The 24,349-nt window shown below is 43.0% G+C and overlaps 1 protein-coding gene across 8 annotated transcripts in view; it reads right to left on the bottom strand.

Moving 5' to 3' along the window:
* The window catches only part of adcy2b (adenylate cyclase 2b (brain)), a 77,697-nt gene that overhangs the window by 8,826 nt on the left and 44,522 nt on the right, over positions 1-24,349 (bottom strand). For 6 of the 8 annotated variants that reach the window (XM_048229736.1, XM_048229733.1, XM_048229731.1 and 3 more), the window contains 12 exons: positions 21,996-22,107; positions 21,108-21,235; positions 19,741-19,899; positions 16,955-17,087; positions 14,780-14,953; positions 14,271-14,380; positions 14,048-14,128; positions 11,256-11,325; positions 10,945-11,042; positions 6,708-6,792; positions 2,497-2,634; positions 337-456 (listed from right to left, as the gene is read on the bottom strand). In XM_048229736.1, coding sequence (XP_048085693.1) covers positions 337-456; positions 2,497-2,634; positions 6,708-6,792; positions 10,945-11,042; positions 11,256-11,325; positions 14,048-14,128; positions 14,271-14,380; positions 14,780-14,953; positions 16,955-17,087; positions 19,741-19,899; positions 21,108-21,235; positions 21,996-22,107 — 1,408 coding nt within the window. The remainder of the gene's footprint in view (positions 1-336; positions 457-2,496; positions 2,635-6,707; positions 6,793-10,944; positions 11,043-11,255; positions 11,326-14,047; positions 14,129-14,270; positions 14,381-14,779; positions 14,954-16,954; positions 17,088-19,740; positions 19,900-21,107; positions 21,236-21,995; positions 22,108-24,349) is intronic. The other 2 variants (XM_048229735.1, XM_048229734.1) reach the window with 1 other exon arrangement.

Consider the following 24,349-nt stretch of genomic DNA (forward strand, 5'->3'; position numbering starts at 1 on the left):
AATAGCTTATTAGCTGGACCGAGAGCTGCTGGCTGGGGCCCGGTAATACTACGGTGTCTATAAAAAGGTTCTGCTCGCTCTCCCTTGCCTTTCACTCACCTCATCGGGAGTTCACAAACTGATAACCAAAGGACTGAGTCAGCTCCGCTTTATTTCAAAAAATAGGAAAAACAAAGCACACAGTGTGCTGAATAACACCTCCCACAGTGGATTAGACAGGAAAAGCTCTAAAATCTTTTAAAGCGCCGTTGAGCACCATCAAGGACAAAGCTTCAGTGGTCTATAAACCGCTGCTATTGTTTGTGAGGAAAGTGAGAATACAGAGTGTCCACTTACGGGCAGATAGAACTTGTCCTCTTCAACAAACTGTACAACATAGCCTGAGGAGCTGACCATGGTCTCGTTGGACATGTTCAAACCAGGGACAACCACTGTCCTCACCTCCTCTAGAAAAAACTAAACACACACACACACACACACACACACACAGGGAGACAGAGAATGTTGGTTTTATATAATATCTGTTGGCTTCAAAAAGGACACTATGTAAATGAGTATGAACAGATGGGGTCAGAACGCAGAGTCATTAGCATCGTAGCAATACAGAGAGCAGACAAAACCAGACATTCGTTTATATAAGCGGATTTAGTTATGTATTTAGCACACTGGGCATTTAGGCAGTCTAAAACAGACTAGAGTCTGAGGAAGGGCCGTAAGGGCTTGAAACGTAACCATTAAAAAAGAGCTCTTCAGTGTGCGGATCTTTCACTTTTTTCTTTAAAACAGACTAGAGACAAACACACTACTACTTCTGTTCAAGAGTGGCAGAAGACAAACAAGAATGTATAAGGTGTGAAATTAAAGGGTATAAAAAGGACTGTTTGTTCAGTAAGTACATTACCTAAATTCTACTTTCAGTCACTGCCACATCTTGCTAGGGGAAGTCAACACAAGTAGATTACTATCGATTACCATACAAGTCGACACTACTCCGTTTTGGTCCCCAACAAAAGTTGACAGTCCTTATCATCCGAAAAAGACCCTAAGTTGTTCTTAGACTGTCCTTTAGCTGTCTTTTAATAGACACTAACATGGAAAGATCCACGTCTCAGCACCTGTAGCTCCTCCCTGGGAGTGTCAAAAGCAAGAAGCCAGCAGCTCGAGAGGTGACGGAGGGAGCCAGGCCTAATTACTGAATCACAAACACACACACACACACCCACACAAACATACAAGACACATACATACAGACAAACAAACACAAACAAACACACTCACCCAAACACACACACACACACACACACACACACACACACACTGCCCTCCATTCCTTTCCCCTGCTCTAAGCCATAAAGCCACAGTGACCTGTAAGCGGCCTCAAATCCAATCTGCAGCGCATCATCAGAAGCATCATTGCCTGTGGGTTCTTCAAGCTAATCCACGGTGATGGGGAGTGACCGCCACGGCCGCACTCTGACCAGAGCCACCCACAATTTGGCCCATTGAAAATCAATACGGAGATTGCAGCGGCACTGACACCCCTATCACACTCAATTCCAAGGTGAAGACACTAAGGGCAGCACTTCGCCTCATGATCCAGTGTGATCCTCTCTCTATCTCTCTCTCTCTCTCGCTCTGTGTGTGTGTGTGTTGTGTGTGTGTGTGTGTGTGTGTTGAGCACTCTTGTTCATTGCATTAGGTGGCCCACAGTATTGCCACACACACACACACACACACACACACACACACACACACACACACACACACAGCAGGGTTGGTTAGTGCATGTCTCGATTCTAAAGGTCCCAAAGACAACTTATAATTGTGCTTTTCTCTCAGCTCACCAATTAATCTAATTGGGCAAACACAGTGTTTAAGCAGAGAGCTGCTGGCTTTGGGTAAAGTTGTGTTCCTGCAAAACTGATCCAAAACTCGCGAGGTCTGTGGTGTGATGGCACGTTTTGTATCGTAAGTATCATACAAAGCATGCTCGGGTAGCCCTGTTGTTGTCGTGGGTTCATATGACACTGGAGTAGGAGATGATGGCAGCGTGGTGGAGGGGACGGTGCTCTCACCGTGTCACCACGAGTAGTAATTACCACCGGCTTGGCAGAGAGGTCATCATGTTGATTACTACTGTATTATTGAGCACGGCCATTACCAGTAAGAGAGGGGCCCCATTTCATCATAGTGTTTACCGACATTATCGAAAGTGGGACTGTCACTTTAGAGAGCTATGTCCCCTCACCGAGATTTAAAAATAAAATTAAAAAATAAGAAAAAAAACAGTGTGGAGTTAGGTGGGCTGTCACTGTTCCAACAGTTCATCACATGTGAGCGAGAGTGTGCATGTAGCGGTTGACATGGTGATGATGACGCTGGCAGGTGCGCGGGCATTAGAGAGGTGCACAAGTAGGTGGCGGCGCGGTTGCCTTGATTGCGGTCGCAGCCTCGCACGGACGCAGCGGTGTGAATGACGGTCACCACGGCGCTTACCATGTTGAACACAGCCATGACCAGGATGAGGGCGGTGGTTGTCATGGTGAGGACAAGTCGTATCCAAGGATTGTTGGCAATGATCCTAGAGGAGCTCGGAAGCCAGGGTAGAGAGCACGAGGCTGCTTTTCCCCATTGCTACGGCAACAGGAGACAGAGAGAGGGATGGAGAGAGGGAGAAAGAGATAGAGAGAGAGAGAGAGAGGGGTGAAAACAAGCTCTCCAACACTTCCACTGATATTTTCTGCATCACAGCTTTTCCAACTCTGGATTGCCAGAGGTTGTCATATTTCATTTTTTTTATTTAAATAGAAGAAAAAAACACATGAATAAACATATTTCTCCACAGCAGTCACTCAGGCAGAGGAAACAACACTGAATTTCTAAAGTCAAAAGATTCATCTTCTCACTGCCTATCGTGAAATATCTTTGAGAGAACAGAGCACTGTAGATGGCAGAAATGCATTCCAAAGTGGTCTTCCCGTTTAAAATAGTTTTTTTGAAGTAAGCATGGTACTGCTGAGAACAGCCTCGAAACTCTGTTTTTCGTAACCCTTGAAATAATAACCAGTCTAAAATAGGGCTTGCTAATGGAAGCTTGGCATTGTGATAATTGTGTATGAGTAGTTGTTGAATTTGCCTGTGAATATGGGAGCCTATATTGTGTTTGCCTCTGAAGTGGTGGCTCTCAACAAGCTGAGAGTTTGTGTCGCTCAACGTCATCCACACAAGAGCCTCCCAGAACAACAGGAAGTAGTACGTAACCTGAGCATTTATCAGGTCAAAACTGATTACAAACACAACAGGTTAGTCATGTTTGTGTCCCTGTACACGTCTGACCTGGGTCAATGGCATTTGTGTTCAATGGGAGGAAGACAAAGCTTTACTTTAAGGACAACATGGTCTCATATGGCACTGAACACCAGAAGGTGTGTGTGTCTTTGAGTGAGTGTTATAATAATATATAATAATTTGCCAACAACTACTGTACAAAATGCCTGTGGGCAGAGCAGTAGTGCTTTATGCCCCTGCAGCACTAAGGCATCAGTGAAAGAGCGCTGCTACAGTTGATTCTTATTAACCGCATCCCAAATGAGCCACGGTGACAAAGAACAAAAATATCAGCTCCACATGATTAAAGCGCAACTGCTCCCATGGAGTCAACTGTCTCTCAGAGAAAGAGAATAATAGATCACATGCGACCTAGAAAACTATGTCAGCACTTAAGTAAGTGGTGGCAATGTTTTTTTCTTTTTTTCTTTTTCTTTTCATTCTCCGAGAGCGGAGAACACACACACACAGTCGCACAGTCACACAGACACACGTACGCGTGCTGAGGTTTTTAGGTTACCAGTGAAGCACAAGGTCGTTCTTGACGGATCCTGTTTATTGAAAACAAGCCCATTTTAAGCAGTGCAGCGTGCAGTGTATGTGTGTGTGTGTGTCTGTGTGGCGTACTTCATTATGTTGTGATGAACAGATTGAGGGCGAGAATGGGGGGGGGGGGGGTGGCACGGGGGGCTCGATCAGTGGGTGGCCCCTGAGTTAACAGTTCATGAGGTGAGGGAATCACAGGTAATTACAGTCACTTTCAAACTGTGACAAGGGAAGCGCTTGCACTGACAAACATCCTCTCTCTCTCTCTCTCTCTCTCTCTCTCTCTCTCTCTCTCTCTCTCTCTCTCTCTCTCTCTCGAGCCAACACTCTTGCTGCAGCTGTGCACAGGCACAAGAAGACTATGAATAGACACATGCAGAAACAGGTAGACAGGTTAAACTGCAGGGATGGATAGCTGATTGGATGGATGAATGGATAGATCCATCTATCAAAAAAACAACATAGCTTTTAAAAATGACATAGAAATCCGGCCCCCCATGTGTGCCAACATACCAACACACACACACACACACACACACACACACACACACACACACACATTATTATGTTACCACTTGGCGTTGGAGATTCATGTAAAAGTTGGAGTCTATTGTGAACGGTCTTTACCAGCCAATCAGCATAAAGCTCACTTAATTATTCATGTTGGTGTTAAATAAGCATGGACCATTTTATTTCCCAGCCTAATTGTAGGGTTGTACACGGGCTTGTAAAATAACATCTGAGCACGTTTAGACAAACCAAAAGTTGCATACCTTCTAGGTTAACATCACAGAAAAAGGTAAGATACTCCGTTCAACCATTCTATGTCATTTTTCATTCACACTTTCAAAAAACAGCCAGAGGACCAGGAGGAACAATTCACTCTATTTCACAAAGTGTATTAGATAAGAACTGCACCTTTAAAGCAACACCAAAGCACTTTTCCTGTCGCACGCACGCTATTTGTTTATCCAGCACTGGCTTTGGAAATAACAATGTCTACAGACAAGGTAGAGTACGTTGCATGATTTTATGAAAGTATGATGTATTGCGACATCAGAAGCAAGTCAGATTTGTAGTTTCTTGTGTCTCATTCCATCGAACTACAGATCCGCTACCCGATCTGGCAAACTTGCATAGTGCGGTTATAACCAATAGAGGGTCGCGAAGAGAATGCAGAAGTGCCGTTCACCCTGTTACAAGTTGATGAACCACTGAAACGATTTTGGAAACAATATATTAAGGTACAAAAAACTCTTTGGTGTTGCTGTTTTGCCAAGCATCTGTGGAGCCGGTTTTGTTCTTTTTATGATTTGATGTGTTTATTTTCCTATTATTTGGGCACTTTATTGAAACCTTTGTCTTCATCATATTGTGCTGCAGTACACTATTATAGTCAATTCATTCACCACCTCCACACACAAACAATAACCAATCAGCTCCCATCAGACCTTTGTTAGAGCAATACAATGAACAACACTATCATTTAAAACACTAAATAACCCTCGCCCCAACCTGTTTGTTTGTTGTAGCAATTGTAACAATACACAGACACAAAAACAAACAAACAAATTAAGCATACACTGCTATAATGCTGTAAGGTTTGACACCACCTAGAAGTTATATATTAAGTATTTCCAGACACCAAATACAGACATTCTGCCTCCCATCCAGAGGGTAAGAGCAGGGGCGTCACTAGACCTTATTCACTGGGGCACGTGCCTTAGTAAAAGTCTCTAGTGCCCCAGTAAAATTCTAGCGCTTCTCTCGCTGGAAACTGCATTCATGAGCGCATCTCCGTGTCTGCTTTAGTCATGACTCGAGCCTGTCACTTACGAGCCAATAAAAAAAACGAGGAAAAAAAGAAAGGGGCCATAATAGCCAATCAGGAAATAGCACCTCTGTAGCTGAGTAAGATTGAACGCAACAACCAATGAAAATCGTTAACATGATTCTTCCGAGTGTTTCGTTGTACACATACACACACACACACACACACATACACAGTGGAAACCGCTGGAGCTCGTCACATCACTTTGAGCACAGAGTAAGTTGTCCCCTGTTTTAATGTTACAACAAATTCACAACTTATTTGACAGAAAAATTGACAAGTTGATCGCTGTTAGAGAATGTTGCCCACATAATTAGCATCTGTTTTTCAATGCTTAGTGTCATTGTAGCCTATATTTAGCAACAGTTTACCAGCTTGTGCTCTCTCCCTCACACACACACACTCATCATGCGTAGGCTGCATGCACACATGCGGACAATTAATAATGATTTATACGTATATACTGTAGAGAAAGTCCTGTAAAAGTAGCCTATACTGTTTGTAAAGCTGTCCAACTGTAAAACTAAACATAGCCTTCTGATAAACTATTCAGAGATGGACATCAGAAAATTCTTCCTGAACAGAGGCAGAGGGAGAGGAACAGTGAGGAGAGATGAGGGGGATGAGGGAGGTATGATAATCGCCCACATTAACGGTAGCATTAACATTTATGCTGGTAATTGCCAGTGCTGTGATTTGATCAATGGTTTAATGGCAAACTTAAATAAGTTTGCTGCATTTGCAAATTATCACCAAAAGTCAGTATGAAGGCTTTAGTAGGTTATTTAAGAACTGCAGTATTGCCAGGATGACTATAGGACCCTATAAATGATTTATTTCATATTGCGCGCACATTTAATTATTATTATTTTTTTAATGGGAGTTGGGGGCCTGTGCCCTAGCAAAGCTCTAGGTCTAGAATCGCCCCTGGGTAAGAGGTCTTAAATGTGCCCTTGTCGTGAGAACAACAGGATGTTGAAGGAAGAAGAGGGTCAAGACTCACCAGGATGTGGCCAGCGAAGCAGATGATCAGGATCAAAGCCAGGAGCAGGAAGGACAGTCCAAACGAGACGCCCAGCACAGCAGTTCTACAGAAGAGTGGGTTTGTGCATAGCTTTTAGTCAGAATACATACCAACACACACACACGCACACTCATACCATGCACGCACACACACACACATACACACAGACAGACATAGACACACACACAGACATACAGTATTTACAATACTAGATATACCACAAAGCGGTACAAAATAAGACCCCACCTCTCAGTCCTGCACATTCTCTCCGCAAAAATAAATAACGTGTGTCAATTTGTCTCCATCTCCTACTCCATCCCCTTCCCTGCATATGTGTGTGCCTCCTCTACGTCCAGTGTTACCAGTGTGTGTGTATGTGTATGTATGCCTGCATGTGTGTTATAAGTTATAAGTTATAATTGTGTGAATGTGTCTCACAGTTTATAAGTGTGTGTGTGACAGCTTGTCAGTGGCTCAATGTTGCAACGTTACAGACCAGTGGGTGAAAAAGCAAAATGCAAGGGGATGTTTATATATATACAGTACAGGCCAAAAGTTTGGACACACCTTCTCATTCAATGAGTTTCCTTTACTTTCCTGACTATTTACATGGTAGATTCATCAAAACTATTAATGAACACATGTGGAATTATGTACTTAAGTGTACTAAGTGTGAAATAACTGAAAACATGTCTTATATTCTAGTTTCTTCAAAGTTGCTATTTTTTTTGATTAAATACCATATTCAGCAAGCCATAACTGGACAAATATTCATCTGTGGGCCAAATAACTTTGCATTCATTCATAGTTTTGATGCCTTCAGTGAGAATCTACAATGTAAATAGTCATGAAAATAAAGAAAACGCATTGAAATGAGAAGATGTGTTCAAACTTTTGGCCTGTACTGTGTACTGTATATTACGTTTGTTTTATGTTTTTTGGGGTTTTTGTACAGACCCCCCCATGAGCATTGTGGTAATCACAAGTTGGTGCAGTTCAGAAGATCTCAACCAAAGTGGGTATTAAAGGTTGTATCAGCGATTTCAGGTCCAAAAAAGGCCCAAACATAAATGATCACATTCATCTAATCTTTCCTAACGATGCACTAGCTGCCTGCCCCATAAGCAGGCCGTGAAAAAAACGCGTCTCTGTGGCAGCCTAGGCTCCGAGATCTGTACACAAAAACAATTGCTACCAACAAGGGTTGGCAGAAAGGCATAATAAAGTGTTTCAACCAAAAACCGACGAGATTCGCGTTTAGGAGAGTTTCAATTACACGGGAGGGAGGGGGAGGGAGTAGCGAGCTAGCTCTCTGTTTTGTTTAAACATCAACAGAAGTGACGTATCTCCGCTATCGCTGACAACCTTTAAAGCAGCATGTTTTTGCATTTAAATTGTTTTACTGGGGGTGCAACATCAAATGAGTGGTTATGGACTAGGTTGATGAGGCTCCTTGAGATCAACAAATCACAAAAATGTTGTGATCTTGTGTGCAAATCTTGAGTGCAATGGTGCAATCTCTAGTTTAGGCGCAATCTCTAGTTATTCAGTGAAATCTGCAGTTTTCAACTTTTCGGGCCACTCAATCCTGTGCACATTTTCTCTGCAAAAATAAATCACACTAATGAATTTGTGTGTGTGTGTGGGGGTGCGGGTATGTGGGGGTATGTCCGTGAATGTGCGTGTTTTTCTGTCTCTCAGAAGAAAGTACCCCCTATATGACCGCTACACACACACACATCACATAAACCCACAGCTCATCAGTGCAATCAAAAAGCCATGCGGCTTTTTGGAAATGGAATCGATATGGAATCGAACCCGGGTCACCGGCGTACGGTGCAGGTGCCCCAGCCAGTTGCGCCACGGCTGGGGCCATCAACGCTCCTTTTAATGGTGTCATGTGCATTATTTATGGATGAGGTCAGGTTAGGGATGGATCGATACAGGCTTTCAGCTCTGAGAACACACTCTCAGCCGACACCGCCGCTAAATCAGGGTGACGCCATGCATGGATCGTTTTTCTTCTTCGTCTTCATCATTATCTTTTTTCTGTCTGATGCCGATCTCAAGGAGCAAGTGAGACATCGTTTCACGTGGGATGTGCGTGTGAGCATCAACGTTGCCACTGTCACTCAGTGGTTGTTCGCGGGTTATTGCCGTTCTTTGCATGTATTCATGTCTGTTTAGTGCATGTCTATATAGTGATTCAGTGCAATCATCTGCATGACTGTGTTGAGTGCCTGATCAATCGATCATACTTTAATTTATGCTAATTTGATTCTGAGACCTCAATACTTGGGTAACTCACTAAAGGTTTGTGGAAAAGACTTCATCTCAGCTGCAGCAGCATAAAAAAATATATATCTGGTTAACCTTTTTATATTGGGGCCACAGATAAATTTGAGCAAGTGAAAAGTCTTTTTTTGGATTAAGTAAGTGCAGAAAGTTCCCATGTGTCTGCAAGAAGGTGCATCCTACCAACCACTTTCTAACACCCAACCATTTAAAGCATGTTTTTATTTTGTGTTATTATGACCGCCGCGCAGCGAAGCGGCAGTCATATAGGTTTTTCGCATGCCCAAATTTCCGTCAAGGATTCCCGGGACACTGAAAGACCGGGGTAGACGACACTTGGTGGACATGTAACCCCATATGGATAGCATGGAACCATCGTTTTTCGTTTTGATCTGTAGCCCCCCCACTGGACTGCACCCCCCGAAAGGAGGGTAGGGCAGACACAGTTTTCTGTGAATATCTCGAGAACCGTAGGGTTTAGGAGGACCATTTTTTTTTTGTATGTTGATCTCAAAGGGCCATGTCAACCCATTCCATAACCACTCATGTCATGTATAGCGCCACCTAGTTAAACACAAAAGTAAAAAATGAGGTGTTGTAATCGCAGGTATCTGTGACCTAACATAGTCAAAACTGCACAAAATTGGAAGTGTAGGATCAGTATGACACCCTCTGAATGCACGCCAAGTTTCGTGGAATTCCGTTCATGGGGGGCCACACAATAAATTAATTTATGTTACTATACACCAACTGGGCTGTGGGTGGCCGGAGACAGTTTTCTGTGAATATCTCGAGAACCGTAGGGCCTAGGATGTCCACCTTTTTTTTGTATGTTGGTCTTAAGGGGGGCATGTCAACCCATCCCATTACCACTTATTTCATGTATAAGCCACCCTAGTTAAAAAATTAAAAAGCAAAACATTAGGTATTTTCATCACAATATCTCTGGCTGACATGGTCAAAACTGCACGAAATTGAAAGTGTAGGATCATTATGACACCCTCCGAATGCATGCCAAGTTTTGTGAACTTTCGTTCATGGGGGGCCTTACAATAAAATAATTTATGTGTACATTTAGTGACCCATTACACCAACAAGGATTCCGGGACACTGAAAGACCGGGTACCGCGAAACTTGGTGGGCATGTAACCCCACATAGATAGCATGGAACCATCGTTTTCATTTTGATCTGTAGCCCCCCTGCTGTACTGGACCCCCCGAAAGGAGGGTAGGGCAGACACAGTTTTCTGTGAATATCTTGAGAACCGTAGGACCTAGGATGACCAATTTTTTCCGTATGTTTGCCTCCAGGGGTCATGTTAACCCATTCCATGTGCACAATGTGCATAAACAGATACACACGCACACACATACATTCACAGTAATCATACGTATGACACATACTCACACAGTAGATATATGTACGCATGCATGCACATGCACAAACACACATACGCAGGCAAACACACAAGCACGCACACACACACACACACACACACACACACACACACACACACACATAAACATAAACATAAACATAAACGTGTACACGCACACATTTCAAGAATTTCTCAGAATTATGAACAGGCAAGATGGGGTTGTAAAAAATGAATTTTACATGTGAAATCTATGAACTAATCATGTTTTGGTACTTGTTGTCTAGCAGATACCAGTGAGAATTGAGTGTGGATAATGCAATTTAGTGAGACAGTTAGAATCATATAGGCCTTTCAGCGTGATTTATTTTTGTGGAAAAAATGTGCTGGACTGGGCGGCGGTCATATTTTGTACCGCTCTGCGGTACATCTAGTTTCATTGTATATTTGTATTTGTATGTCATTTTCTCCATCTCTTTATGTATGGAAAGACCACACTTATGACACAGCTAAGAGTATCCAGTCCATTCTAATGCAATACTCACTTTGGTAAGACTAGTATCTGAACAATGAAGATGCAGAAGAAGATAAGACAGGCACAGGTCACGTAATACTTGAAGGCAGGCAGAGTTGTTGCCCTGTACTGTAAAAAAAGAGAACGTTGTAAGAAGAAAATTTGACAAAACATCAAATATTATGTTGGCTGTTGGAAATGTATTTTCTTAAGTGTCAACTCTTAATTAGCTTGAGATAAGGTTGACACCGCTTCAGAACAATCTTTTTCAGGCATAAAATTATTATTACACAACCACATTGTTCGAAATTGGTTTGTTGCCTTTAGCAGCCTTGCTCGTACCTCGTTTTCCAGTGCCTTGTTGTGAAAGAACAATGAGATTCTTTGGATATCTTCTGACTTGAGCCACTGTCTGAGGGCGAAGGGGGAGAGAGAAAGAGAAAGAGAAAAAGAGAGAAGAGAAGAATAAAAGAAACGAGTGGGCTTTTAGCATTCCGCTAGCGCTCGCTCGCTCGCTCGCTCGCAAGCTCCTAAGAGGGACTGCCAGAAAGCATGAAGCCTCCCACAGTTTAGCATGACTTATTGACATTGATCAGACAGCTGCACTGCGCTCCAGTGTCAAATTCAGGCTTCCCTCTCAACCCACGATGGAGAATCAATGGGGGCGAGGGACAGACGCGTGTTCACTAAATCTCCCTGAAAGTCAATGCACCGACTCTACCAGAGGCAAAGCTGTTAACTCTGATATATGCACACACACACACACACACACACACACACACAGGAAGTCACACTATGGAGCCTCCTCAAAGAAATAATACTTCACTGCCAGCCAGGAGAGGAGAATATCTTCATACAGGAATACCTCATGATAGGGTGCAGTTTGTAAGAAAACAATTTGCACATCCTTTAGAAAACCTGCACTGGAGGACAGGGCCATCTTTCTCTTTCTCTCTCTCGCTCAGGGGCGGTTCTAGGGGCGGGGCCACAGGGGCCCGGGCCCCATCTGAAATCTCATTGGCCCCTGACTGGCCCCTGTACCGTCAATCATCAATAAGTGTCAAACTTGTTGAGAACGACGATCAGAGATGCAATTCCATTCCCAAACAACTGGTGGCAGTAATGCACCTATGAAGCTTGAAAGCTAAAGCACACAGTGAACTGTGAAAGAAAGAATACATTTGGCTAACCAGAAATGTCTCTGCTAATGTGAAGAAACGATACATTAGGCTCACGGAAGTATCAGCTAACTTGAAGAACCGATACATTTGGCTAACGAAAGTATCAGCTAGAATTCTAACGTGAAGAACCGATGGCAGCGTTTCATCCTTCACAGAAGTTTCTTGGTGAGTCACAAATCTCTATGTTGGTTATCTTCATTATGTAAAAGGGACGTTGATTTGTTGCTGTCACAATATGTTAAGTTTGTCAATTAAATTACAAAGCAGCAGCAAGCTTGCAGTGAACTGTTAACTGACTTAGTCACTGAACTGTTAACATTAACTTAACGTTAGGTTACTTGAGTTGAGGTTTGATTGTTTGTTAGCATGCTGATAGATTTTATGTATGGAAAGGTAATGTATGAAGTGTTTGAAATGGTGTTATATGAAATGCAGAGAAATGGACATCCTGTTTGTTTGGGGTCCGAAATTAATAATATTACATGCGTTAGTGCGCCTTACCAAATGTAAGTAACGTTCGATTTTTTTTGCTTGAGGAAAACGTTTGGCAGCTGCTAACATAAACATAATACATGCCTAATAGCTAACGCTACGTTTTTGTAGTTAATGTGAGCTATCATTGCAAAGTTATTAACCACTATTCTGAGTTTATTTGATTCATGAGCTTCGCATGAATTCTGTCTCAAAGTGTTAGGACAAGGAGAGTTTCATTGAGATAAATTGGTTAAATTTTCTACTCTATTCACTCAAGCTTTATATGATTTAAAAAAATAATAACTGCTTTTACAGTTGCCAGACGACATGCTGAATACAAGCATGGATTTTGTGAAACACGCATTTGTGTTTCACCTACAGACTGGGATGGTGCAGGAGCTGGTGACTTCAACCCATAGTCTTCAGAACCACCAGTCACCAAGCATAGCTGCTCCTAATGGTATGATGCTATTTCCTATTGCCACTACAGTGAGCATATTTTGTCATTCATTTTAGAAACGCCAGGTTGACAGTGGGTTATGAAAGTTAATAACAATTAAGTTACTCAAACTTGTTTCATTTTCTTCTCTCCAGACATTTCCCATTCTAGAGCAGATGGTTCTGTGCAACCTCTCCTAAACTGGTATTCCACAAGATGCAGCACGGAAATAGGAAGAGGCCACTCAATGACTTCTGATACAAAGACTTCAAATGGTAGGAATATTCCATCTTTAGTGTTTTGCTACCCCTTCCGTAATTTTCGCTTTCAAATGACCCATCGTCAGTCTTCAAATCAGAATCAGGCTTTTCTAACTGGAAGCAAGACGGTGGCTCCAAAGACTGGTGAAATGTATGCACCTTACTGCTGTGGTGTAGTCTAGTTAGCTGTAGTGGGTATACAGTACTGTGATCAACCCCAAATATTAATACCTATCCTTGTCTGTTTTAAGTGGGTATACTGAAATGGTGATGCTTTTTAAGTGGGTATACCAGAGACTTTCTAATGAGGAGACACAGCGCTCAAAAAATCCTCCATAGAAATGCATGGGGCTAGTTTGTAACGCCAATATGGCCGTTGTCTACACATATCCCACCCCTTCCTCGGCAAAACGTCAACATGTGAATACATTGAGCCAATCATGTGGTGTGATGTGAATACATTGAGCCAATCATATGTTGTGTTGTGAAGACATCATGCCAATCATGTGTTGTGAACTCGCCGCTGGAGCAAGATTGGTGTCGTGAAACCTTGCGCACGCACATTTCTGCCGAATAGGATGCCCGATGAGTGCCCAAAAAGCGTTGCAATATGGCCGTCGAGTGAAGGGACTTGCCTAAAAGGACTTTGGGTATACTGCATATAGCCCTGTATATCACGTAGACAACGTGGCTCTGCCTTAGTGAAAAAGGGATTTTCTGTGTATGGATGTTGACCGGTTTTTGGCCCCTCAGTGTATGATGTGGCCCTCCTCTACTTACTTCTGAGAGTTGATTCCGTCAATGGTGCGGATCATCCTCTCATTCAGCTCCTCTTCAAACCACTTCTTCTGCGATTTAGTCCTTTGAGAGAGAGAGAGAGAGAAAGACAAGGAGAGAGAGACTTTAGCATCTGCTGGAGGGTTGGATGAGAGCTTGTTCAGACAAGAGCCCTCTTGATCAAACTGCCTTTCTAAGTCTGATGAGACAGACACGCAGGACATACCTCTCCGATCTCCTCTGGAACTGATACTGGCCCACAGGCACATCCTTAAGGAGAGGGAAAGTCGTTACACCAGACTCAGAGCTTAATGAAAAAGTAGTGGTAAACAAAACCTAATGGACACACAAGAGCAATTCAACAAGGTTTATATAACAGTTAGAAAACCTTTAAAATGCATTTGTTTGTCTTAACACAGCCATGTTTTTTTTTTCTGCATTAGTGTGTCTATATGTTTAGATTTCCAACCCCTATTCTGTATGCACTTTGTATATTGTTGATTAATATAAAATAATATATAACATATAAAATAATGCTCATGATACAGAATTAATCCAAACATGTCAAACGCTTTTTCTCAGTATTGTACTGTATGTCTTTATGTGAGGGTAATGTTCCCAAGTGAATTGGCCCAAGTCTATGAATGCATGATTGAATAAGAAATTTAACTGATTGGGTTCAGTCCCATTGGGTTCATGCTCTGTCTGTAGGCTGCCAGGCTTGTGTTGACTCACATGGGTGTTGATCTTGCCGTTCTCGTTGGTCATGCTGTCGCGGTGGTGCAGGTTGGCGAATGGCTTGGCCGCCCCCCAGGACTCCAGGTAGCGTGTCATGCGCACCGACGCCCTCATCTTCGCCCCGTCCGTGTGCCGAGGCCGGCAGTGCAGCTGGGGACTCCTCCTCTCCACCTAGTGTGGGGAATATGTTTGGACATATTTGTGAGTGTGTGTGTGTGTGTGTGTGTGTGAGTGTGGTGTGTGCAGGGGCGCAGGAGATATTTTGAAAGTAAGGGGGACCAAATTGTGAACATTAACCCATAGTGAGATCAGATTTCCAAATATCGGATCGCCACTTCTGGCCCACTTTCGACCATCATATTTTAAACTTGCCAAAATATTAAGATAATACCATTGATTATTTTTTTTAAATATTTTTTGATAAAAATGGTCAAAGCACAACGCCAGATCTGCCCTCAGACCAGCTTCTTGCTATGTGCAATTCTACTTTTATTTATTTTTTTAGATTTATTTCACATTAGGCTACTTGGGCCAATGGTAGAATACTCTAAAAGCAGCATGGGATGTTGGTATTTTATGAACCCATGAATGAACAAAAGTTCATCATGTCTATGATCCAAACATACATGATCAAATATTTATAACCTAGGCCTACTTACAGGCAGACTAAACACCGCTAAATTCTCAGCTTGTTTAGGATCCTACACTGAACGTGTCTCGCAATAAACAGCTGTGGAAATCCCGACACGTTTTCAACTGCATGAAACGTAATATTTAATCATCAAATACCCCCCAGATTTCAGTGCCCATCAGTCACAACATTTAGCAATATAATCAAACAGTCCAAAAGTAAATTAAATCCCAAACCAAACCGAAAATGTTATGCTTTTGATAGCCTACCGGTATGACGCTCCAAACAAAACGCATGTTTAAATGCAGGTTATAAATAAAAAAAGCCTGCCTCGAACACCAGCCTGCCCCAAATAAAGGTGCTGTACTTTGCGCAGCCTAAGACCCCAGCCATAATTTGAGAATTTACGATAATCAAGTAGCCTGGATTATTTTATGATGGTTGTTAGTAGACAAACTGGCTTCAGATATCCAACCGAGTGAATACGAGATTGTGCAGTCTTAGATGGCTGTGGTTAGTGATGTGATGCTGTTAATGGGGAGTTTTACATAGCTAGCGTAAACCGTTATTATTTATTTAGCGTACCTATAAGGCTTTTTTTCCTTATCAAAAGTGAGGGGGGCGACGGCCGTGTGTGCGTGTGTGTGTGTGTGTGTGTGAATATATTTGGACATATTTGTGAGTGTGTGTGTGTGTGTTTGTACACATGTGTGTGTGTGTGTGTGTGTGTGTGTGTGTGTGTGTTTTGTTTGTACACATTTTGTGTGTGTGTGTGTGTGTGTGTGTGTGTGTGTGTGTGCGTGCGTGCGTGCACGTGTGTGAATGTGTAAGGGAATAACCACATAAAACACTCATATTAACACCCCCAAGTGCAATGCCGAGAACACCAGCACTTGACACGCTCGAGACAGACAGCCTCCTGTAGCCGCCGATTAACTAATCAGCGTCCACACAGAAGATTATAAATAATTCCACTAATTACATACAGCGGCGGCGTTGGGGCTAAATTGAGCTAAAGCTCCGCCGCGCGGCTCCTTTTCCGGTGGGCAGTGGGAGAGTGCTCGACTATCTCGGGCGCCACTGGACCTCCCACTCGAAGGCCCAACGCTCCAAGGCGATCGCGGAGCGGATCGGAGCAGAGCGGAGGCGTAAAATGGGAGTCATGGAGAGCGGGGAGCTGCGGGTGTGAATGAGCGAGAGTCCCTGCTGAGGCCGGAGACAGCTACTATTGTGCCCCAAAGCAGCACTGCATTAATATGTGACAGATCCGACGAGTTTGTATACATGAATAAATAATAATAAATAATCTTACTGGTGCTGGTGAAGGAATTGTAATGTACAGCCTCTGGTTACACAATCCTACAAAAATGTTGGAAATGCAATCTTTCTGAACCTTTCTCTGTTTATAAACTCAACCCTCTTGTTGGAGAGGTTTTGCACTGATCACAATTGGTTGACCGGTTGTCGTTGGGATATGAATCAGGATTTAACACAGTTTTCAGCTGAATGGTGAATCCACTGTGAATAATTTCACGCGTTACCTTAGGGTTGATAACCAGGAATGTAACGACTCCATGTTCTTTCAGGTATGGGTCTCGGTGCTGCCCGTTGCCCTCCTCCACTTTGTAAGCTCCATTCAGGTGCTCCAGGGTAACCGAGGAGATGTGAACCCGACTGAGGAGCAACAGACCCAGCAGTTGAAACGTGAGGTATAGTTACTGTAGCAAGCACAGCACCTCAATACAATAACAATACAGCCACCCCTGTGTTTATTGACTCACATCTTACCTGGAAATTGATCATAACATTTGTTGCAGTGTGATTCTCCAGTTAAGCTTCAGAGGAAGCTATTAACAGGGGCAGTAAACAACCAGCTCACACAGCAATTATTCCCTCTCAAGTTCTACAGTAATCATTCAAGATAAACTGCAGTAATCAGTAAAGAGGTGGCGGCTCTGACATAAAACATTACATTCACATTCAGTCATTTAGCTTTTGTTCAAAGCAACTTACAAAAAGGGAACAATCCAAGTACAACAAAGACATGTTAGTGCAGCAATAAGCATTATTTGTATAGAATCGACTAACAGTTCAAACAAAGTATAAGTAAGTATAAGTATATATACTCTTTTGATCCTGTGAGGGAAATTTGGTCTCTGCATTTATCCCAATCCGTGAATTAGTGAAACACACTCAGCACACAGTGAACACACAGTGAGGTGAAGCACACACTAATCCCGATGCAATGAGCTGCCTGCTAAAACAGCGGCGCTCGGGGAGCAATGAGGGGTTAGGGGCCTTGCTCAAGGGCACTTCCAGCCGTTCCTACTGGTTGGGGTTCAAACCGGCAACCCTCCGGTTACAAGTCCGAAGCGCTAACCAGTAGGCCCCGGCTGCCCCAAAAAGGTGAAGCACACACTAACCCAGAGCAGTGAGGGGTTAGGTGCCTTGCTCAAGGTCACTTCAGCCGTGGATGTGGGCATGGAAGAGCAGTGCTCAATCACTTCCCCAGCCCACATTTTTCCTACTGGTCGGGGATCGAACCGGCAACCCCTTCGGTTTCAAGCAGTGTTCGAATTATACCGTGAGCTTCGGGGGGTAGCCTACCGCTATTTCGACTGGTGACGTCACTCTCCATTTTATATAGGCTTACACACATGATTTCACACTTGTGGTTCACAGTCAATTTTCCTTCGAAATATAGGTCATATGACCGTGGCTGGCTGGCTGGCCGACAAGTTAAAAGAAACTAATTATACTAGCGAGCACAATTTACTTTAAATCTTATGGGAAGGGTTGAAATTGGGTAAACACTGTTTCAAGGTGCGTCCCGTGCGTAAAATTGCGCGCCACAGTCAAATATTTTTTGGTATAGCAGTGCAATGCAAACATGGAAATGCATACAGAGCAATAGCCCGGAAATGGCAAACATACAACTTAAATTTAAGACCCAGAATTGTTTACAGATGGGCCACAGAAAGTCTCCCGTTTAATAGCCAAGTTCACCTAGCCTAATACAAGGCCAGCCTTTGGTTCGTTTTTCTTGGATAGCCTAAGCCTGCAAAACATCAAGCAAATAAAAAAATGGAAAACATTTGGAAAACAAATATCTTCACGTTGTTTAGCCTAGGCATTTTATATCATGTAGCCTAGTCTAGTGCATTGTGCGCCTGGTGTTATATCACAAAACATTTGTGCAGCAATTCGCTTTTAAGAAAGGCTGATCTCTAATAATGGCAACGAGGAAAGACATTTCACGTCCAATTGATTATTATACGTTCACATAGCGTTTCAAACAAACTGCAGGTAACGTTGCAATTATGGATGTATGGGCATTTGCGTAAAAAAGGTTGAGAACCACTAATCTACATGCGAAATTCCCTGAATATTAGTGCTAATTCCCTCTTGTTAAGACATTAAGAATGAAATTGCACAAAATGATAAATCGCCTCATTAAACCTCTCCCCGTGTCAGTATATCTATGAAACTCCTCCTATGGCGTGTGATTGTAGGCCTGATTTTTAAGCTAAGCAGCAGCGATGGTCATGGCCGCTGAGTGGAAGGGAGACCTACGGTTAAACCATAGCGGTCTTGCTACTCAATGTTTTTCTAAGGTTGGCTATCACTATGTTACAAAGGCAGTGAAATATTAGACAAATGTATGGCCAGTTGGCCACCGCTTGTTAACCCATTCATATATCAGGCTTTTGCAGCCTACACTGTGCATTTGTTTTAATTCAGTATTATATCATAACAATACAGTCTGAACGTACCAGAGAAATGGTACAGCCCAATGGGAGTGAGGGTTGAAAATCGTATTTCATTAGATTATATCCTGAATTGTTGGTATGTGATGGTAATACTGCATTTAATTACATGCAATATTGGAACATTACATTTTTTATTACATTCTTTCAGTAGCCCCCAAATTATTATTTTCATCCCTTTTGGGGGAGTCCAAGTCTCATCTAGGGGGGTCGGACCCTCCCAATAACCCCCGTAATTCGAACCATGGTTTCAAGCCCGTAGGCTTGAAGTAGGCCACGGCTGCCCCAGTTGAGTCAAGGGAAGGAGAAGAGGGATAGTCTAGTGGTAAGTGTTAGATTAAGCATGTCTAATTGGGTCTTCAGGAGGCTTTTGAAGATAGAGAGGGAAGCCCCTTCTCTTGTAGGGACTGGTATAACAGCTTTCACCAGCTAACAAACACAGTGCAGCAAGACTAAATCTTTTATGAGATCACCTGATCACCAGTACTGACCACTGGGGACACTTTCACCTGACCGGTAACGTCGACTGCACATGGCATTGTTTTGTGCGTGGCACGTACCCTGGCACACCTCCAGCCTCCATGTGATTGGCCAGCGTCACATCATGTGACCACACGTCGTACTGCCACTTCTGGAGGCCGATGACGCCGCACAGGACATTCCCAGAATGCACCCCGACACGCATGTTGATGTCCACTCCAGTGGCGTCCCTCACCTTCCTAAGGAATGCGAGAGAAAGATTGAGAGAGAGAGAAAGTGAGAGAGAGAGAAAGAGAGGGAGAGGAGTATCTCTGTGAAATGAAATTTTCTCATATAATCTGTCATGACTTGGCAGCCACTGTGACATTCTCTCATATCTCCTCTCTACTAAAAATAAGGCTGCCGTACGCTAATGAGGCAACAGTGTAAATATCAGCGCTGGGCGTGATGCGCCTGGCGGCAGTTAGTGTTTGCTCTGCACCGGGGGCCCCCAGCCAACCATGCGCTCCCAGCTGTGTGCGGATCACCTTATCATCTTGATTTCATATTGTGTTTACACTGAAGCCTCCACATGGCTGAGCCCATCAATCATACACACAGTCTGTGTGTGTGTGTGTGTGTGTGTGTGTGTGTGTGTGTGTGTGTGAGAGTGAGTGAGAGGGTGTGGGTTTGTATGTGTGTTTGAAAGTCCCCGAGTGTATTGATGTGAGCTCGCCATCCTTGTTTGTGTGTGTGTGTGTGTGTGTGTGTGTGTATGCATGTGCATGTGTGTGTGTGTGTGTGTGTGTGTTTGTGTGCGTGTCCGTGTGCAATGTGCATGATTGTGTGTGCGTGTGTATGTGTGAGTGACAATCACATTATTTCGGGAAGCTGAACACCAGCGGCTCCATCAAGAATTTTGCTCGGCATGTCACAAAATAGGGGGCGAGTACACCGGCACCTCAGTCACACCCTTAAATGGACTTTGTGTGCCTGTGTGAAATAAGACGGAGGCAGACGGAGGAGGGGAGGAAGGTGGAGGTGAAGGAGGCGGAAAGACAGAGCGTGGGAAAAAGATGAAATAGGGCATGTAATATGTGTTCAAAGGGCAAACAGAGACAAGAAAGAGGGAGAGAGAGAAAGAGATGGAGGGAGAGGGAGCGAAAGAGTGATAGGGGTGGGGAAAAGAGACAGGGCATATTCTCTGTTCAAAGCGAAGGCAGAGACAGAGAGAGAGAATAAAGGGGATGAAAGTGAGAATAGGCTAGAAAAAGCAGCAGAAACATGGAAAAATACAGAAAAATGGGTACAGTCAGTTTGGCAAAGGGTTACAACAACGAGAGACTGAACAGGGAGTGTTGTTGATGACGAGACAGGTGGAGTTATTGATGAAACAGGTGGATGGTGTGATGGTGTCGGAGGAAAAGAAGAAAGAGGAAAACAAGAAGAATGAAAGTGTGGGATTTACTTGATGGCCTCACACATCTCCAGACCCATCTTCACACAGTTGTTGGCGTGGTGGGGAAGAGACTCCGGCAGGCCCGACACACAGTAGTAACAGTCCCCCAGGATCTTAATCCGCATGCAGTCATTCTCCTGAAGCCCGCAACGGAAAAGGAGAGGGCATGGTTTTGGTACAGTTTTGATGACAACAGGAAACTGAACAGCTACATTCGTGAAGAGAATTGCAGAATTTATTATTATTATCTGTAGTGTAAAACAGGCACAATATGTATGGCTGGGCTCCTGAAAGCAATGAGGTAAATAATTTCAATCGAGGCCCCTTATTTGGATAGACCTGGGTAGAATGAAACTAGACAAGAAATCATCATGCTCTTATCGATCTAGCTCTACCTCCAGTTTTCTCTGACATAAAATCGAAAGAAATCGATCACCCGTGAATACTCATACAAATATATGACAATGAAAGTAATCATCGCCTCACAGCATCTACTGACGTTGCAAGGTGATAATGGACAAAAAGGGACTGAAATCACCCCGTGCCAATAATTTGTCTGGCTGGACATTGTCAGGACGATAATTTCACTTCACCATCCTCTGATTCACTGACCAAGCAGGCTAGTTGTTGTTTTACATCTGGAAATATGAGGACAATGAAAGACTTGAGGAAGGGGAAAAGTGCAGAAATTCAATTAAAGGAGAGGAGAGGAAACCATGCAAAGGACACCCATTTTTTATGGTTTACTCTTCGCAGACAATACTGTGGTAGACACTGACATTTAAACAACCGAAAACACAATTTAAACATACAAAATCAAATTCGACTTTAATAAAAAAAAATCTCGAGAGACATTGATAAAGAATAAGGGAGAGTGGAGAGAGTGTGCAGTGGTACCTTTGCAATCTGGTCAAACTTGCCGAAGAGCTCGTTGAGCATGTGAACGAGTTCTCCAGGGGAACAGTCGCTGGCGAGACGCGTGAAGCCAACTATATCCGCATACAAAATGCTGTGGCCAGACAAATCCACAGACACACAGGAGAGATAAAAAAGACAATATTGGAAAAAAGCTGGAATATTGCAGAAGCTCTCCAAGTGCTTGGTGACAGCTGGCTATGTAATATTTAAAGATATTAGTGAATGTTCCATGCACTTGGGTGATGTGTCATTTATCGTCAAATGATTGGTAGCCTAGTCAAACCCTCAAAAATACTCAAAGATACTTTGTCATTTCCAGATGTATAAAGCTAATTATTTCCAATGTGTGAAAAATGTCTCAAGCTCAGAGATCACTCTGTCTCTCTCTCTCTCTCTCTCTCTCTCTCTCTCATTAACTAGCATGTACCATCACACTGTGTTCACTGAATTCAACCTGGAATTTTAGAATCTTTTGTTAGAATGTTCAAAAACCCTTGAAACCACCTGACTGCAAGGCATTGTCAAGCACAACTCACAAAAACACACACGCACACACACACAAAGACTTTGGTAACACTTTATAATAAGGTGCCAAAATAAATAGCAAACTAGTCATTACCTATCCCTTTGTTAATATTTGTAAATTGTTACTAAAATATATATTTGGCACAAGTTAATAGTTTTCTGTCTTTATTGCCCCCACAATCCAAACACCCACCACCCCAACACTCACACACAATCTCTACACAGCCTAAGCCACAACCCACCTCCCTAATCCCTCAATAATCCCTCCCCAATGTCCAATATGCACTTTACATCTTTACAAACACAATTTCATTGCAGTCCTCACACAGTAACTATGGTGTAACTATTAACTTGTGCCAAATAGATATTTTAGTAACAATTTACAAATATTAACAAAGGGTTAGGTAATGACTAGTTTGCTATTTATTGTGGCATCTTATTATAAAGTCTTACCAAGACTTTATCATGTCTATGTAAGGACCCTGTCCTGTCCTACGCTTGGCTTCAAGACTTATCACATCCTAAGTAAATTACAGAGCTGAAGCTCTTCTTCAGGGATAGAAGGATACTCAAGAGAGCCATCATTACCATGGAGGTCACAGAAGACAACAATCTGAGCCTGAAAGACCAAAACAGAGTGTGCGCGCACACACACACACACACACACACACACACACACACACACACACAAACACCAAAACAGGCCTTTATAATGAGCAGTGTGTTGTCACTCCGCCCCTATTCCCTCTCCACCCTCCCTGCCACATTTTGAGCATGATGAAAAAGATATTACCGCCCAAGTGAAGAGCTTTGAAGCAGATAGGTATTATTTCAAAATCAAGAAGGACTCACTGTCCTTCAGTCTGATGAGAGCTTATTTATTCAGCTCTGTATCCTCCGTGAAATCTGTCCTTTGTTCAAGAAAAATATTGGACCCCAAGAGAGAAGCTGAAAAAATCTTGATAGGCGTCTGAAATAACAATTTTGTGAGACAGGAGGGTTGTTCAAACTACCTTTTTGGAAGAACTCTGATCAGTAATGGAAACGGACTGTGGTGAATTTGTTTATCCTAAATGTTTCTTTGTCTCTGCTGTGTTTAATTAGGAGTTTCACATGGGATCTGAGGAGGAGTCAATGTATGGCAGCGATGGTCCCATTTGGTGGAATATTGTAAATTAGGATAAATGTGGTGGATTTTCATTTTTAACAAACAGAGGGATTTTGAATATTGGGTGATATTTGGCTCCATATATGATAACAACAATGGTGCATGGTCTTTAAGCTAATGCAGCCAGTTCTCAAATCTCAAATCTACTCTCCATTATCATAAAGTTCACTGGAGTGTGTCAAGTGAGCTGTATTCATGTAATCTGATGATTTATGATTTAAGACAAATTAACAGAAAGATATGGCCTGGAGATTCCAGACCCAAATCTGAAAGAAGGGTCTGGCCACGAATAATGTAATGGCCCAAGAGGTCATCAACTCAAGGGGTGGCACCAAGCATGCATTTGAACATCTCACTGCACGCAATTGGATAACTATACGACCAATGTTAACTGACTGATTCCGGACATTGACGCAATTGGATAACACTACGACTGTCATCTGTTTAGCTCGCCTCTGGCCCGCCTATATCAGATACACAGATGTGATTGATTCCCCGCGATGCAAGGGGCAAAAGTTACGTGCATCATTACTCATTGCCAGAGTCTCTTACTGTGCAAATGCTTCCGCGAGAACTCTGGATTCCCAGGGTAAGAAAGATCGGTAACACTTTACTTGACAGTATCGACATAATAGTGATA

This window comes from Alosa alosa, chromosome 20 (genome assembly GCF_017589495.1).
Source record: "Alosa alosa isolate M-15738 ecotype Scorff River chromosome 20, AALO_Geno_1.1, whole genome shotgun sequence".
Taxonomy (NCBI): domain Eukaryota; kingdom Metazoa; phylum Chordata; class Actinopteri; order Clupeiformes; family Clupeidae; genus Alosa; species Alosa alosa.